Source organism: Callospermophilus lateralis, chromosome 5 (assembly GCF_048772815.1).
Source record: "Callospermophilus lateralis isolate mCalLat2 chromosome 5, mCalLat2.hap1, whole genome shotgun sequence".
NCBI classification, from domain to species: domain Eukaryota; kingdom Metazoa; phylum Chordata; class Mammalia; order Rodentia; family Sciuridae; genus Callospermophilus; species Callospermophilus lateralis.
The window spans coordinates 70,468,621-70,482,666 of NC_135309.1; the positions used below are offsets into that span (position 1 = coordinate 70,468,621).

The following is a 14,046-nucleotide window of genomic DNA, read 5'->3' on the forward strand; positions in this document are numbered from 1 at the left end:
TGTGTGTGTGTGTGTGTGTGTGTGTATTAAGGAAGAATGTCCCAAGTGTTTCAAATGCCAACATTGTGAATCAGTGATACGAGGCAGGGGGTCAAGAAGTAAGGCTACATTAAGGCTAATGGTGAGAGGAACAGGAAGGTCTCAGCTTGAAATGAAAAGGTGCAGTCTAGTTTTGAGGGTGCCCACACAGGAGGTGGTAGCCTTGGGTGATAGTATGTTCCTCAGCCACAGCTGGATGCTGAGCCACAAGTGTGGGTGGGATAGGGAGTTACAAAGGTAAAGCAGTAGATGAGGACTTGGGTTTAAACTTCTGGTTTCCAAGGTTTCTGCCAACCCTAAGATTTTCTGGCAAAGAGCAAACAGTACATATCCACAGTACCATGTAAAAATTTAACACTCTGTTCTGGTATTCATCACACTTCTTACCTCTTGTAGCTGAGATTCTTTCTTTTTAGATGACAAATTCAAGTGTTTTTCTAAAATGCCACAATACTTCTCTGTCTCTTTGTCATACTTCTTTTTGGCTTCCTGGCAAGAATGAGAGAGAAAAAGAAAAAGTTACCATTGCAGGAGTAAAGCAGCTCAGTCTCTCCAGGCTGCCTGCTGCTCTCACAGCCTCGTCATCCCAGCACAGATCAGGAGACAACTCCACATGGCCCCTACCCTTAAAAACACCCATTAGGCCACTTCGCTGCAGCCCTACAGGCTTGAGCATCTATGACAGAGTCACCAGCACAGTCCCAGAAACATGGTCAATGCCAGCATTCAGTAATGGCAGAGCCAGAACTCCACTTTTAATTGAGGGGGCTTGGCAGGAGTAGGTAGGAAGTTCAGTGTCTGCTTAGCATGCACAAGGCCCTGAGCTCCTGTCCCAGTACCAGGGGTGGGGACGAGGGGAACATCTTCTATTGAAGACCAAATTTCTATTTTCTAATTCACACATTCAAAGTCAGAGACAATGGGAGATCATCCATGAAGATAACGTAGGGAAGGGAGACCTGCCTCCATCCTAAGTACGACTAGTATAGACTGAGGCTAAATGGAACCTTAATACTTTTTACTACAGGGATTGAGCTACCCTGTGATCCCAGAGCACCACAAACAGGTCTCTATGCCAAGAAAGAACCCAAAACAAAGATGGATTCTTCACAATTGTGTCACTGAGGACAGCAAAACAAAAACAAGAGGCAGAGGCACAGTCACTGCCCAAGGATAAGGTTGGTGATAATTAAGTGCTTGGTGTATCATGTTATCAGGAAAAGTTCAGAAGCATGATACAAACTGGGGGCAGCCCATGCAGGTACCTATCTACCTGTGGACGAGAATAAAAGGCTATACACTTAATGAAACCACAAGTTAAGGAAATGGAATAATAGGATTTTTTTCCTTCCCTTTGGGAAATTTTGATGAGACTAAGTTACTGCCTTCAAAACGAAAAATAATTATAGTGATCTACATATTAATCCCTGTTCCCACAGCAAGGCCTTGAGTCACTGAGGTTCTATTCTTATCCCCCATTTTTACAGATAAGAAAAGTTAAGACCCAGGGAAGTAACTAGTAAAACTCACAGAGAGTGACAGAGCTGGGATTTGAACCCAGGAGAACACGCCTTCAAAAGTCCACACTTTCTTCCACCTTTGAGACGTGCTCAAGGGTGGTCTCCTCTCAGTCCACAACCAGTGAGGTGGCAGGCAAGGGGGCTGGAGGGAAGCTGGTGCTGGTCCAGTACAGAGGCTCCAGTTCACCAAGTTCATCACCCCTGTCTACAGGAACCGAGGGGAGCCCGTGAAGATACTGCTATATAACTCTAAGAGCCCGGTATTTTCCAGTCAGATAAGGAGGCTCAGAGACTCTTCATTCATCTAACAAATTTATGATGAGCAACCACTCCGTGTTAGGCTCTCCTTCAGGTACTGGAAATACAAGACAGAAGCGGCCCCTACCCTCATGGTTCTAGTAGAAAAAGAAACACAATTAACCAATAAACAAATGAGCAGCATAATTGCAAGTGCCACAAAAAAATAAAATAAAATAAACAGAGTGTGGTCAGAGTGATCCTTTAGATAGGGTGCTCAGGAAAGCCTCACTGGGTAGGGAAGATGTGAGCTAAGTCCTGCTGAACACAGGAAGGGGCAGAGTAGAGGTTTTAGAGCAAGAGTACGTGCAAAGGCCCCAGAAGACTGAGCAAAGAAGTGATCATCCAAAGCCCTGACAAGCTCCTGCATTTGTCTGGTTGATGCAAGATATTAAGCCGCACAGAGTGACATGCACCCATTTCTACAAATCTGACTTTTGCTTTAACAACCACTCACATATAAGAACTATGAAGCATACAGAAGCAAATGAAGACAAAGCCTGAGGACACAGGGCTCCTTCATATTTGAGGAGGGTATACGCAAGCAACTCTTCTCCTTTAGAGAAATCAGGATCTTCAAGCTGGGCTCCAACTCCAATTGCTGCTCACGTATATCCACCCCCACTAGCCTTGTCAGCAACCCTAAAAAGAACCCAAGGGCCAGAACAGTTCAGCTGGCCAGAGGTGAGAAAAGGCCAGGGAACATGAGTCACTGGCATTCTGTGACTTTCTGGCCACTCAAGCTTCCACATTCCATGTTCAAGAGGACAGCCAAAGTTAGAGCAAAGGATAACAAGAAAGGAAAGAAAAAGAGAGATGGAAGCAGTTTCTGTTCTGAGAACACAGCAAGAGACCTCTACAGGAATAACTCTGAGACCTAGGTAATGGTCTTAGAGGGGAGGGTGTTATTACTCAGGAACTCAGGACACAAAATGGTTTTCACCCTCCAGAGAGGATAGAGCCAGGGTCCTGGCATTTACTTCCAACTCTGTAGGGACTGACTCTAAACAAACCACTCTAAATCACTCTAAACAAATCACTCAATTATCTCATTCATTGATACTTAATAATTGTTCAGGTTTTGTCTTGTTCAAACACTATATAACAAAATAAGGAGAAGAACACACCCTCCTCATAGGATTGTTAGGTAATCTCATTTAATGAGACAAACCACATACAGGAAAGGGCCTGGTGTATGAGAAGCATGCAATGAATTTCAATGACAGAGATGAGCTTGTTGTCTGTACCTATCTCCTTCCCATCGAGAACACCACTTGCCTTGCATGTCCAATGTTCCACAAAGACAATCCTTCTGAGCACCTATCACAACCTGAAATGATACGGTGTTTTGTTGTTGGTGGTGGTAGTGGGGGTTTTTTTTGTTTTGTTTTGTTTTGTTTTTGTCTAACTCCTTTTTCTCCAGCCACACCACAAGCCCACAACGACATCTGCCTGTTATCCACCAAACATCAACGCATAGCAGCACAGGACCAGGCACAAAGCAGGGTCTCACAAATATCCTTAAGGAATGAACCCTGCCTGTCTAATTTAATGGCCAATGTCACATGACTAATTGACAGGCACTGTTCTCTTGTTCAATTATTACATGACAGATACCATTTTAAGCACTTTATATGAGTTCATTCATTTCTTCTTCATAATAACTATGAGGTAAGTTCTATTATTATCCCCATTTTACTAATTGGGAAGTACACATGAGGAGGTCCAGGAAGTCTCCCCCAAGTTCACATGCAAGTGGTAGAGATGAGATTTGGAATCATGCAGCCTAGTGCTAGCCCCACTCATTCCTCCCCACACACTGGGGATTGAACTCGGGGGTGCTCCACCACTAAGTCACATCCCTAGCCCTTTTTATTTTTTGAGACAGAGTCTTGCTAAGTTGCTAGGGCCTCACTAAGTTGCTGAAGCTGGCCTAGAACTTGCAATCCTCCTGCCTCAGCCTCCTAAATCACCCAAATGCCACTGGGATTACAGGTGTGTGCCACCACACCTGGCACTAGACACCCTCTTAACCACTACTCTCTACCATTTATTCTACTCACCTTATAGATTCCACACTCCAAATCTACCTCTGGAACAGGGAAATTTAACTTCTTAAACTTAGAAATAGCAACTTAGGACCATTGTTAAGAGAAGCTTCAGGGTCATGCCCTACTCCTGAGCAGTCACACTAGCACAAGAATACCCAGAATCCCCCACTTCCTGGCAGCCTTCACAATGAGTACTCTGCAACAGGTTGTTATAGCAACCAAAGCAGCACCCAAGAAGAGAGAAGGAGGGAAAAGTAATTTTAGCATCACTTGCAGGGTTCAGGAATCTCTCTTCTTGGCCACTGAAAAAATAGCTAAAGAATACTTGCTGGCTCTTAGGTATTATTGACAAGGCACCCGCCCCCAAGTGGATTTGTTGTTTATTTTTTCTAATTTACATAGCACTATGATATAAATGCATGGGTGTGTGCAGTGATGGAGAAGATATGGGGCAGGGGGAGACAATGGAGAATGGATGAGAAATCACCCAAATGCCACTCAAATAACTTGGATGACTGATGATTATTAATAATTTAATGAAGGAGAGAACACAGTATGATGCTGGGTTGAGTGACTATTTCATTTAAATTCTTTTATTCTTACAACAGGTCCCCACCCCTCTCATGAGGATCACTGATCTTAAATCCCAAGGGAGCCCACTCAGGCTTCTACTTCTCCCTGGTGACAGTGGTAAACCCCCAAACAATGTGAGGCAAGAGGCCAGAGTGAGAGGCATCTGTGCCTAGAAGAAGTAACTCCTAGAAAGATGACTCAATATGCAGGTCCTCCTGCCTCTGCCTCAAAGCTCTCCCCGGAGACCTTGAGAAGCCAGCACTGTACATGCCACAGGAAAGCACAGGCCCCAAGGCCCCAAGAGTTCACTCACCAGCATATTCTCAGCCCTCACATGACAGTCCAAAGTCCTGGACAAAATCTTAGTACAACCAGATTTCCTTCAAATTACCCATTCCTTAATCTTTCATACAAAACTAATGAATTTCCATTGCTTTTAATATAAAACGAATCTGGTATACACATGCCCTAAAACTAGGAGAAAATCTTTGCCATGGTCTCTCCTTCAATCCATGGCCACCCATGGCTCTGACAGACCCTGACTAAACATCTTTTTCATAGAGATAGATCATATCTATTTCTACAAGGCAGGTGAGAGGGCTCTCACTCTACAACATTTCACTACTGTTTTCTCACCTACAATCACTTCTCAAGGACATTTCACAACTGAGTAAAATCTATGCCAAGGAAGAGGGTGGTGCAGCCCCAAACCTCCTGCAGGTGGCGTGAGGGACTGTGGCTGAACTGACCCAGTTCCAGAAAAAAAAAGTGAAAAAGCCTTTTGCTTCCATTGATTCCAATCAAAACATCTTCCCTGCAGGTGGTCTCTAACACTCTACTGAAGGTCAAAGCAGCTAGGATTTCCAGTGATTTATCACTGGCAGGAAGCCCCAGAGAATCCCCTCTTAAAAAACGAACTGGTTTCCCTTTGCAGTCTTTCAGTAATATATGAAACTAGCTGAGTTTGGGCTACAATCCCTCCAGGTCAGTGATAACCCACGAACACCTCTAGGCTGAAGCAGGCCTGCAGATGCACTTTTTGACCTATACAATGAGTAATACATATTTTCTTAAATTATTTCACAGAACTCTCTGGCTTTTCAGTTTCTCTTGAAATGTTTTAAGATTTGGCAAAAAAAAAAAAAAAAAAAGAAAAGAAAAGAAAAAAAGGACCCATGTCTACACACCACAAAAACTGGGCAAAAACTAAATACCAGCCTCCTCCCCTGAAACAGATCCCTGAGCGCAGGGTCTATAGTGTAACTCTGCTTAGGCCATGAGTCCTGGACTCCCTGATTAACACCATTCCACAAAAACAAAGGTACTGTCTGGTACAGTCAACTGTCCAAGCACAGAGCCATCTGAGAACACAGAGAAGGTGCAGTTTCTTCCTGTGGGTGGTTTATGAACTAGCACAAAACAATCAGGTAACGAGATACTGGAAGGGCTGCTGGGGTGGATGCTTATTCAGAGACCTGCAAAGGAGCAGATCAGCTGGGGTCTCAGCTTATCTGCCAAAGAAGATTTTCTGAAGGTGAGCTTATGTTTTCCCGGAGGCATTCTTAGATTTTCTAAAGAAGCTTCTGTGCTTTCCAGACTTTTACCCTAAAATCCAAGAACAACGTTTGTAACATGCTCACCTTGGCAGCCCCAATTTGCTCCTTTCGAAACTTCTCCAAGGGAGTGATGAGCACCTCACTGGCATTCTCAATCTGGTGAAGAAAATCAGAGGGAGATGGGGGAGACAAAAGCAGTATCAGTAAATGACGTGATGGCAGCTGTGTCACAAAAGGTATTCCTGTGTCTCGTGCAGAGTTAGAGTAAGCAATACCATCTTCATGTCTCCATTTACAAAGCTTGAACTGATGGCACAACAATACAAAAGCTAGTCACTGTTCGAAATGTGAGAGTCTTCCTGTGCATGATTAAAATTTGTCCTTTAAAAGGGGAAATGGAAATGCCTAAAAGTGTCAGCAACCTTCTGAAGGCAGAGGGGAATGGTGACAGTACAGTCTTAAGTGTCAAGCTTAGGTGACATCTTCTTATAGATGCCCGTGCATCAAAGTTACAAGTAAAGCAGATCAACAGTGAATCCAGATAAAAAAAAAAACCCTTTGGACATCTGCTGTCACAAGAACCTTTCAGTCCTGATGCTATGTCACCCCAGTACTGGAACCAGGACGTCTGCACCTCCTGACCACTGTCTACTTCACAACACCATCTCCCAGGGCTCAGCCTCAGTCCTGCACTCTGGCCCATCCCCACCCCAGCATACCTCCAATGTGCCAATCTTAACCCACCTCTGGCCCTCTGCCCCTGGATATTCCCTCAGATGTTCTGTCCCCAAACCCTTGCACAGATGACTCCTTACTGTAATATTAAGGTTTTAGCTTAAAGGTCACCTTTTTAAAAGGGAGTCCTTCCGTGACACCATTGTCACCCAAAGAAGCTCTCTGCCATCTCACCACATGTTTTCTTCAGAACACATATGCCAGGTGATGTTTTCTGGCTCAGCACTGTACATGCGCTCGCTCTCTCTCTCTCTCTCTCTCTCACACACACACACACACACACACACACACACACACACACACACACTCATACACATACACACACACATACCATCTTATAAACACTCACTTGCCTACCACTCTCCTCAAAGCCCAGAGGAGTGCTGAAACAAAGGAGCACTCAAACACTTTTGAATGACTAAATGAATGATATCTTGACTAGCTGCCAACTGTGTGACCATGGGCAAAACATTTAACCTCTCTGGGCTCTTAATTTCCTCATTTGCAAAATGAGTAGGTTGAACTGTTCCAGCTCTGAGACTCCATGGTCTTTTCTAAGGCAGTGCAATATTTTACAGTCTTTCCTTTTAAGTCACTCATTGCTCACTCTGTGTTCAACTAGTTATTTCAGGAATCTCATTACAACAAAGTATTATTTTTTCTAAATCATATGCAAGTCCTTCACATTGAAAGCAACTCAAATGCGTGCCAGAAGCCTTAGATGGACACTGTAGAGAACTTCCCGGACACTATGAGGGAAGAGAAAAAGGCAGGTCTCCAAAATTTATTCCTATTTGCCTTTTTCTTGATTTTGAAAGCACTTATTTCAGCAGAGTACATTTTAACAATGGAGTGTTGCAACAGTATTGAACTTGTTTGATTTTTATTGTTATCTGGTGTTGCTTAATTGGTTTGCTTGATCAAAGCTTTTCCACAAGTCAACTGTGAGTCCCTGAAGATTCTAATGGTATGCCAAGCCCCTGGGTCAGTGATTCTCAACCTTAGCTGCATGTTAGAGCTACCAACTAAGAATCTCTGGATCAAATCCCAGACATCAGTATTCCGTAAGCTCCAAGTTATTCCAATGGGCATGGTCACTGAGGATCTGGTCCTACGCAGCTTATTCTATGAAGGCACTCAACTGCTCACGTAGAAAGCAAGACACCCAAGTCTTGGTCCCCATCCTACTCCTACCTGCGATCAGCCTTGATATGACCTGTTTCCTCATCTGTTAAATGACAGATTGCAGATGGTGAGGAATACAGTCTCTCTGGGTCTGAGAGTCTATGACTGTAACTTCCATCAGTTCCAAGCACTGAGCTTGATGCTGGGGACCCAGAAGCCCATTCTCTGCCCTTGAGGAAAAAACTCCTATTGACTATGGGCACAGACATGTACAGTGATTATCAGGACCCAATGTGGTAAGTGCAGAAATCAGAGGCATAAAATGGGTGTGCAGAAAACAAAGGACAGCCAAATATCGCATGGAGTTAGGGAAGGCTTCCCAGAAGGGGCGCAGCTTTGCTGAGCCGAGCTGAACTGATGATGAAGCTGTCCCATGGCGAGGAGGGGTGAGAAGCGGCTGGTGATAGCCAGATACTCAGATGCAGACAGCAGAAACTCGATTCACTGACATTAATAATAAAATTGCAGAGGCAAGCTGAAAAGTATAATCCAGGCATTGTTCCCTTACCACAGGCCATCGCAATCTGCAGGGTATTCATGTTGATTTGCTCACCACGCCCCCCACCCCCAAATACTGACTTGGCCAAGAATCAGGCTCAAAAGAATCACTGCCCTTTCTCAGGCACTAGCACGTGCAGAAGCACACAGCTTCCCCTCCCCCACCACCAAACCTACAGCCACCACCACTACTGCCACTACCATCCTGATTCTGATTTGGGTACCCACTGGTGGGCAATCAGGAGAAACCGGGTCACTTCGCACTGCAGAAAGGGGAAAGCTTCTACTCTGTTTGGAATTTTAAAGAAATTCCCCCCATATTTTTTTTGGTGGGGGGGGTATAATGCCGACTTGGGTTTGAATTGAGACCGTATCACTTACTAACCACATGATCCTGTCTAGTCACTTAATCACTGTAAATCTCAGTATCTTCATCTGAAAAATGGGGATAAAACAGACACCATGTCACAGAGTCCCCACGGGAGGTAAACAGAACAGACAATGTGAAGTGCTTGGCTGAACAATGCCTTGGTAAACTTAATACTCACATTAACAGCTGTTGCTATGGGAAGAGAAGAGAAATGATCAAATTTTGGTATCTTCATTAGTCCTCAGGAGCACAGCTGCCTGGAGACAGTCTCCCTAGGGACAAACCAGCGGGCAGCCTGCAGGGGATTTCTAACCAGGTTTCATTCCCAACATCTGAGGTATGTGGGAGAAGATGCATAGGCACTTCCTGTGGGTGTGGAATCTCTTCTCAATTACTACTGAACCCCAATAGAATAAGTGTCCTGTAAGAGAACTTAGGAACCTAGAGATCAGCATTTGATTCTGGAATTTGCACAGCATTTCTCTTTGAAAAGCTCATTGTAATTACCATCATTTACTAAGTGTCATTTACTGGGGCCAGCTACATGGTAGGTTCTATGTTAAGTGCTTTGGAATTAAGTGAAGCACTGACTCATGTCCTTGAAGGACACTTGGTCAGGCTCAATAAAATGTGGGGAGAAGGAGCAGAGTAAGAGATCATCTTTCTTATTCTGTTGGTGATAAATCTGATGCCCTCAAAAGTTAAATCATTCAATAGTTCCACCCTTAAGACTTGTACTTTATGTGTGGACCTCACAGTAAATCTTTGGGGGGACATGATGCTGTTCAGAAGTTGTGCACAAGTGATCCTTTAACACTTATAAAAACTTCATCCTCCCAAGATGAGGCCTGCTCCAGAGCGCAAAGCACCCCAGGAGCAGACACTGGACTCAAACCCAAGTCTTCTAATAGCAAATCCTTCACTCCCTCAACGTGCACACACTGGGACCAAGAGCAGCCCGGCTATACTCACCATCCGTATCCGTTCATCTTCAAGATTCCTGAGGACAGTGGCAAACTCCTGCAAAGACCTTGCTGGAAGACAGAAAGGGGCCATGAACCAGAAGAAGAGTAATGGGTCTTCAGGAGCCTTTCCAGCTCCACTATGAAGCTATGGATTTCAATTTAGTGTACACACAGATGTCTGGAGTCAATTGCTTCCTCAGACTCCTCTTATCTTTTAATCATTAACCATTCAGGATAAGATGACCCAGAAGTGCAGGTTAATTGCATCTGGCACTCTAGCTAGGGAAGGATTTCTACAAGGAAAAGACCCGCCTGTTCCTGAGAGTCCCAGGACTGGTGAGATGCTGGCAGGCTCCCAGTCCCCAGGCTGGACGGGGCAGAGTTCCGCTCAGATTTCCTGTCCAGAATTCAACCTCCTCAACCTTTGTCATGGGGTTGCGTCAGAGCCCAACCTTTTCTTTGGCACCAGAACTGAATAAATAGTGCTGCTGGCATCAGAAGCCACATCACTGGCATCTCCTTGGGTTCTTGCTCTCTGAGTCCTCAAGCCACTCATTAATAGAATGCAGCATGCAGCGTGACAATAAGTAAGCAGTGAGTACAGTAGCCCTGAGGGTCCTCAGGTCACTTGTGCAACTTTGGGAAAAGCAGCCATCCATTCATGATTTACAATCATGCATTTTAATTGGTCTCCCAATTATCTATGCTTGTTCCCAGGTCCTGGTGCTCCACACAGCAACAGAACTCAAAAAACAGTTGATGAATTAAGTGACTCACTATAACTTTTCTCAATTCTTTTTTTTTTTGTGTGTGTGTGTATGTGTGTGCTAGGGATGGAACCCACAGCCTCAAGCATATTAATGCACATGCTCTACCCATGAAACTACAGCCCCAGCCCCAACTTTCTTTTTTTTTTTAAATATTTTTATTGGTTGTTGATGTATTTATGTATTTATTTACATGCGGTGCTGAGAATCCAACCCAGTGCCTCACACATGCTAGGCAAGCACTCTACCACTGAGCTAGAACCCCAGCCACCCAACTTTCTTAATTCTCTTTTCCTTAATAGAGTCAACCAATATACCCAACGTGAAAAGAATGAAGTCTAATAATGAGACATCCACAAAGAAAGGTGTCTTGACCTTGTCTACCCTCCAAGCTCAGAACTGCATACAAGAGAAGGCAAGTGACAGCAGGGGTGGAGCAGCACAGCACCCTGAGAAACAGGAATGCACCACACCCTGCAGCCTTTTGGTAAGGAACAAAAGAAATGGGGATCCTGGTGAGCTGGACCCTGAGCTCCTCTCCCCAACTGAAGGTAGTGACAGCCACACAGAGCTCCAGCCAGCGGCTACCAGGCCAGAACACAGGGCCAGGAGATGGATTCTCAAGCTTTTCAAAGAAGCTGGGAAACTGGGATTTTAGATAAATTCTACTTATATGATGACTCAATTAAAACAAACAAACAAAAAAAACTCAGAGCCAAAATAAAGGCTATATTCTGATCTCACCCTATGAACTATCATTTTGCAACCTCTGGTATAAGTCTCCCTTCATCTACCTGCATGTACTTTTGCACTACAGTTCTTAGCACTATTGTTTGGGGACAGAGGGGAAGGACACAAAACCAGCAGGAAGGAAAACATTAAAGGACAGTGGAAAGGACAGTCCCACTGCATGATCTTAAGCTTCCTCAGCACACTGGAAATGAGTGGGGCAATTCCAGAACTCGTGGCAGCCTAGCATAGCCCAGGCCCAACCCTCACACATCTCTGCCCCACCATTCCCTCCGGGGTCTTGTGTCTTTACTAACCTTTAGGCCTCCTCTCCTCTTTTCATTCTTTCTTTTCTTTTTTTTTTTTTAAGATTTTTATTGGTTCTTGATGGGCCTTTATTTTATGTATTTATTTACAGGCAGTGGGACACCAAAAGCTATGACCAACAGCACACGTTTTTATCTTCCACAAGGTTATGACTTACCTATACACATCTCATCATCTGTTTCTGCATCTCCTATGCATTGAAATTTAAATTCATTTAAGGAATCAGCAAACTTGCGCTTCGCTGAAGACAAATCTAGCAAGAAAAAAAGGAAAAAACTGAATTACTGAAATTAAACTGGCCTTCTCAGTCGCTGGTCTTTTTAGTCCTTCTATGAAAATAGCAGCAAGCAGATTTGTTCCAAAGACCATTTGGGGCACAAATGAATGCAATCTCAAAGTAGTAAATATTTGTTTATAACATGAAACTGGTTTGCTCTAAAAGTTCGTATTTTTGTTACATGTGATTCTAATGATTCTAATCTGACCTCTACTTCCTCCTGCCACAGAGCGAGTTCTGTCATCTTCATTTGACACATGTGGGAATCTGTTTGGCCCAGGTCAGAGAAGAAGCCTGCATCACAGTCCAAAGCAGGCTCTGCAGCCTGAAGTTCCACCCTGCCAAACCCACCACGTGGCCAGCACAGCTGCCCCCATGCCTGTCTTAAGGATACCTTCCCCTAAGCCCAACCTCAAGCCACACTGGGGAGGGAGCCCTAGGAAAGCTAAAAGCAAGGGCCTGGAGCTGTGGGGCCCCGTGGCAGAAGCAGCACTTGACCTTCCTCTTCCAACCTAGGCACACACAGAGCTCAGGTTCTCAGACCCTCCCCATTCTCCTCATGAGCCCAGTGCTGGGTCAGCCTGACAAATTCCCATCTGAGCCATTTCCCTGGGTGGCCATATCCACTGCCACCAGAACAAAGTCCTGGCAACATTTTATAATGGGGTAAAAACACACCCCACACATGGTATCTATAATGAAAACTCTCAGAGGCCCTTGTCAAATTTTAAAAAATAAGCTTTCATTTAAGACAGTAATAAAAGCCAATGATCCTTCCTGAGCCCTCAGCTTCTGTTAAGGGTATAAAACCACGAAGGTACCTTTAAGTGGCCTAACAGACAAGGCTGCTCAGTGCAAATGTGCTTAACTTAATTCCACACACAGCCTTCCTGCAGATTAGGCTAATCATTCAAATTACCCTTCTCCAAGCTTCCCTCACTGAAGGGGAAATGGCATTATGTTCAAATTCCCAGAGGAGGGAAACATGAGGCAAAACTGGTAACAAGGCCTGGCTTTAATAAGACATGGGCTGGGAGGACGGCGGTCTTCTGGCTTCACAGATCAACACAGCCTACTAAATAAAAGCATCATGGTCCTCAACGCTTCTCTTTCTTTGCTCCCATTTTGTCTCTTAAGAGTCAAGGGGTCATGTTTTTCATCTTCTGATTTTGTTTGGTTTGTTCCTTGTCTTTGCACCTGGCAGGGCATCCTGCTCAGCCTGTGCTGAATAAATGCGGAGGGAGTCATGGCACCCAAAACCCATCCCCAGCATTCCTCCCAAGCAATGGCTGCTCCGGAAAAGCCAGGCTCAGGCCCTTCTGCAATCCAGGGCTCAAGCTACTGCATGGAGCATGGACCACCCTCCCACAAAGTCAAATGACCCAGGTTCTGAGCTAACTAGGGCTTGTGCAAAGCACTTTGTTCTACAGTGCAAGACACGACACTTGGGGTGAAAAAGGGGAACACAGGAGCCAACTTCCAGTCCCTCTCTGGTTCAGTCACTTGGTCCTACACAAAAAGTCAAAAGATGCTGGAGGGGAAGCAGGCTTCTCTCACAACTGGCCATCCCAGGCAGAGGACAGTCCTCAGAACACAAGCCACCCTCCAGCAAGTCAAGAAGAACAGAAGCATCTGGAAGTCAGAACACTGTAGGGAGGAAGGAAAGGGGCAGCCCCAGGCAGGCAAGAGCAAACAGGGGACAGTGCTATTTTAGAGTGAAACAGGAGCCCTCCAAGAGGGCATCCAATGTGCACTGAATTCTTTAATCTGAATGTTCCTCAACCAGAACCCACAAAGAAAGGCTGAGTGAGGAGTAAGAACAGCTCTGCCCCTGTATCCACCATCCTCCTGGGCCTCCCCAAGAGGGCGAGACAGACTCAAGTTGGACCATCATCTTGACAACATGAAAAAAATGTGAAACATAAGCCAGGCTTGGGAAAGATTCCAGCAGGCACCTGAAAGACTGTGCTGCCAGGGCCAGCCGCCAATGCAGACCGAGGAGCAGCTAATAATAATGCACAATGGGGCTTTGTGGGGTCTTTTCACAGGAAGACCCATTTCACCTGGGAGCTTATGACCAGAAGGTAACTTGAATTCACTGTCCAGTGGCCCAGAACACACTCTGCCACGGCAGAAGCCTGAGTAGCACTGCAGATT

General features: G+C 45.0%; 1 protein-coding gene across 6 annotated transcripts in view; it reads right to left on the reverse strand.

The window, feature by feature from the left end:
• Arhgap26 (Rho GTPase activating protein 26) overlaps positions 1–14,046 on the reverse strand; it is a 409,111-nt gene that overhangs the window by 293,598 nt on the left and 101,467 nt on the right. For all 6 annotated transcript variants that reach the window (XM_076856778.2, XM_076856777.2, XM_076856775.2 and 3 more), the window contains exons 2-5: positions 11,770–11,865; positions 9,797–9,858; positions 6,121–6,192; positions 427–528 (exon numbers count right to left, since the gene is read on the reverse strand). In XM_076856778.2, coding sequence (XP_076712893.1) covers positions 427–528; positions 6,121–6,192; positions 9,797–9,858; positions 11,770–11,865 — 332 coding nt within the window. The remainder of the gene's footprint in view (positions 1–426; positions 529–6,120; positions 6,193–9,796; positions 9,859–11,769; positions 11,866–14,046) is intronic.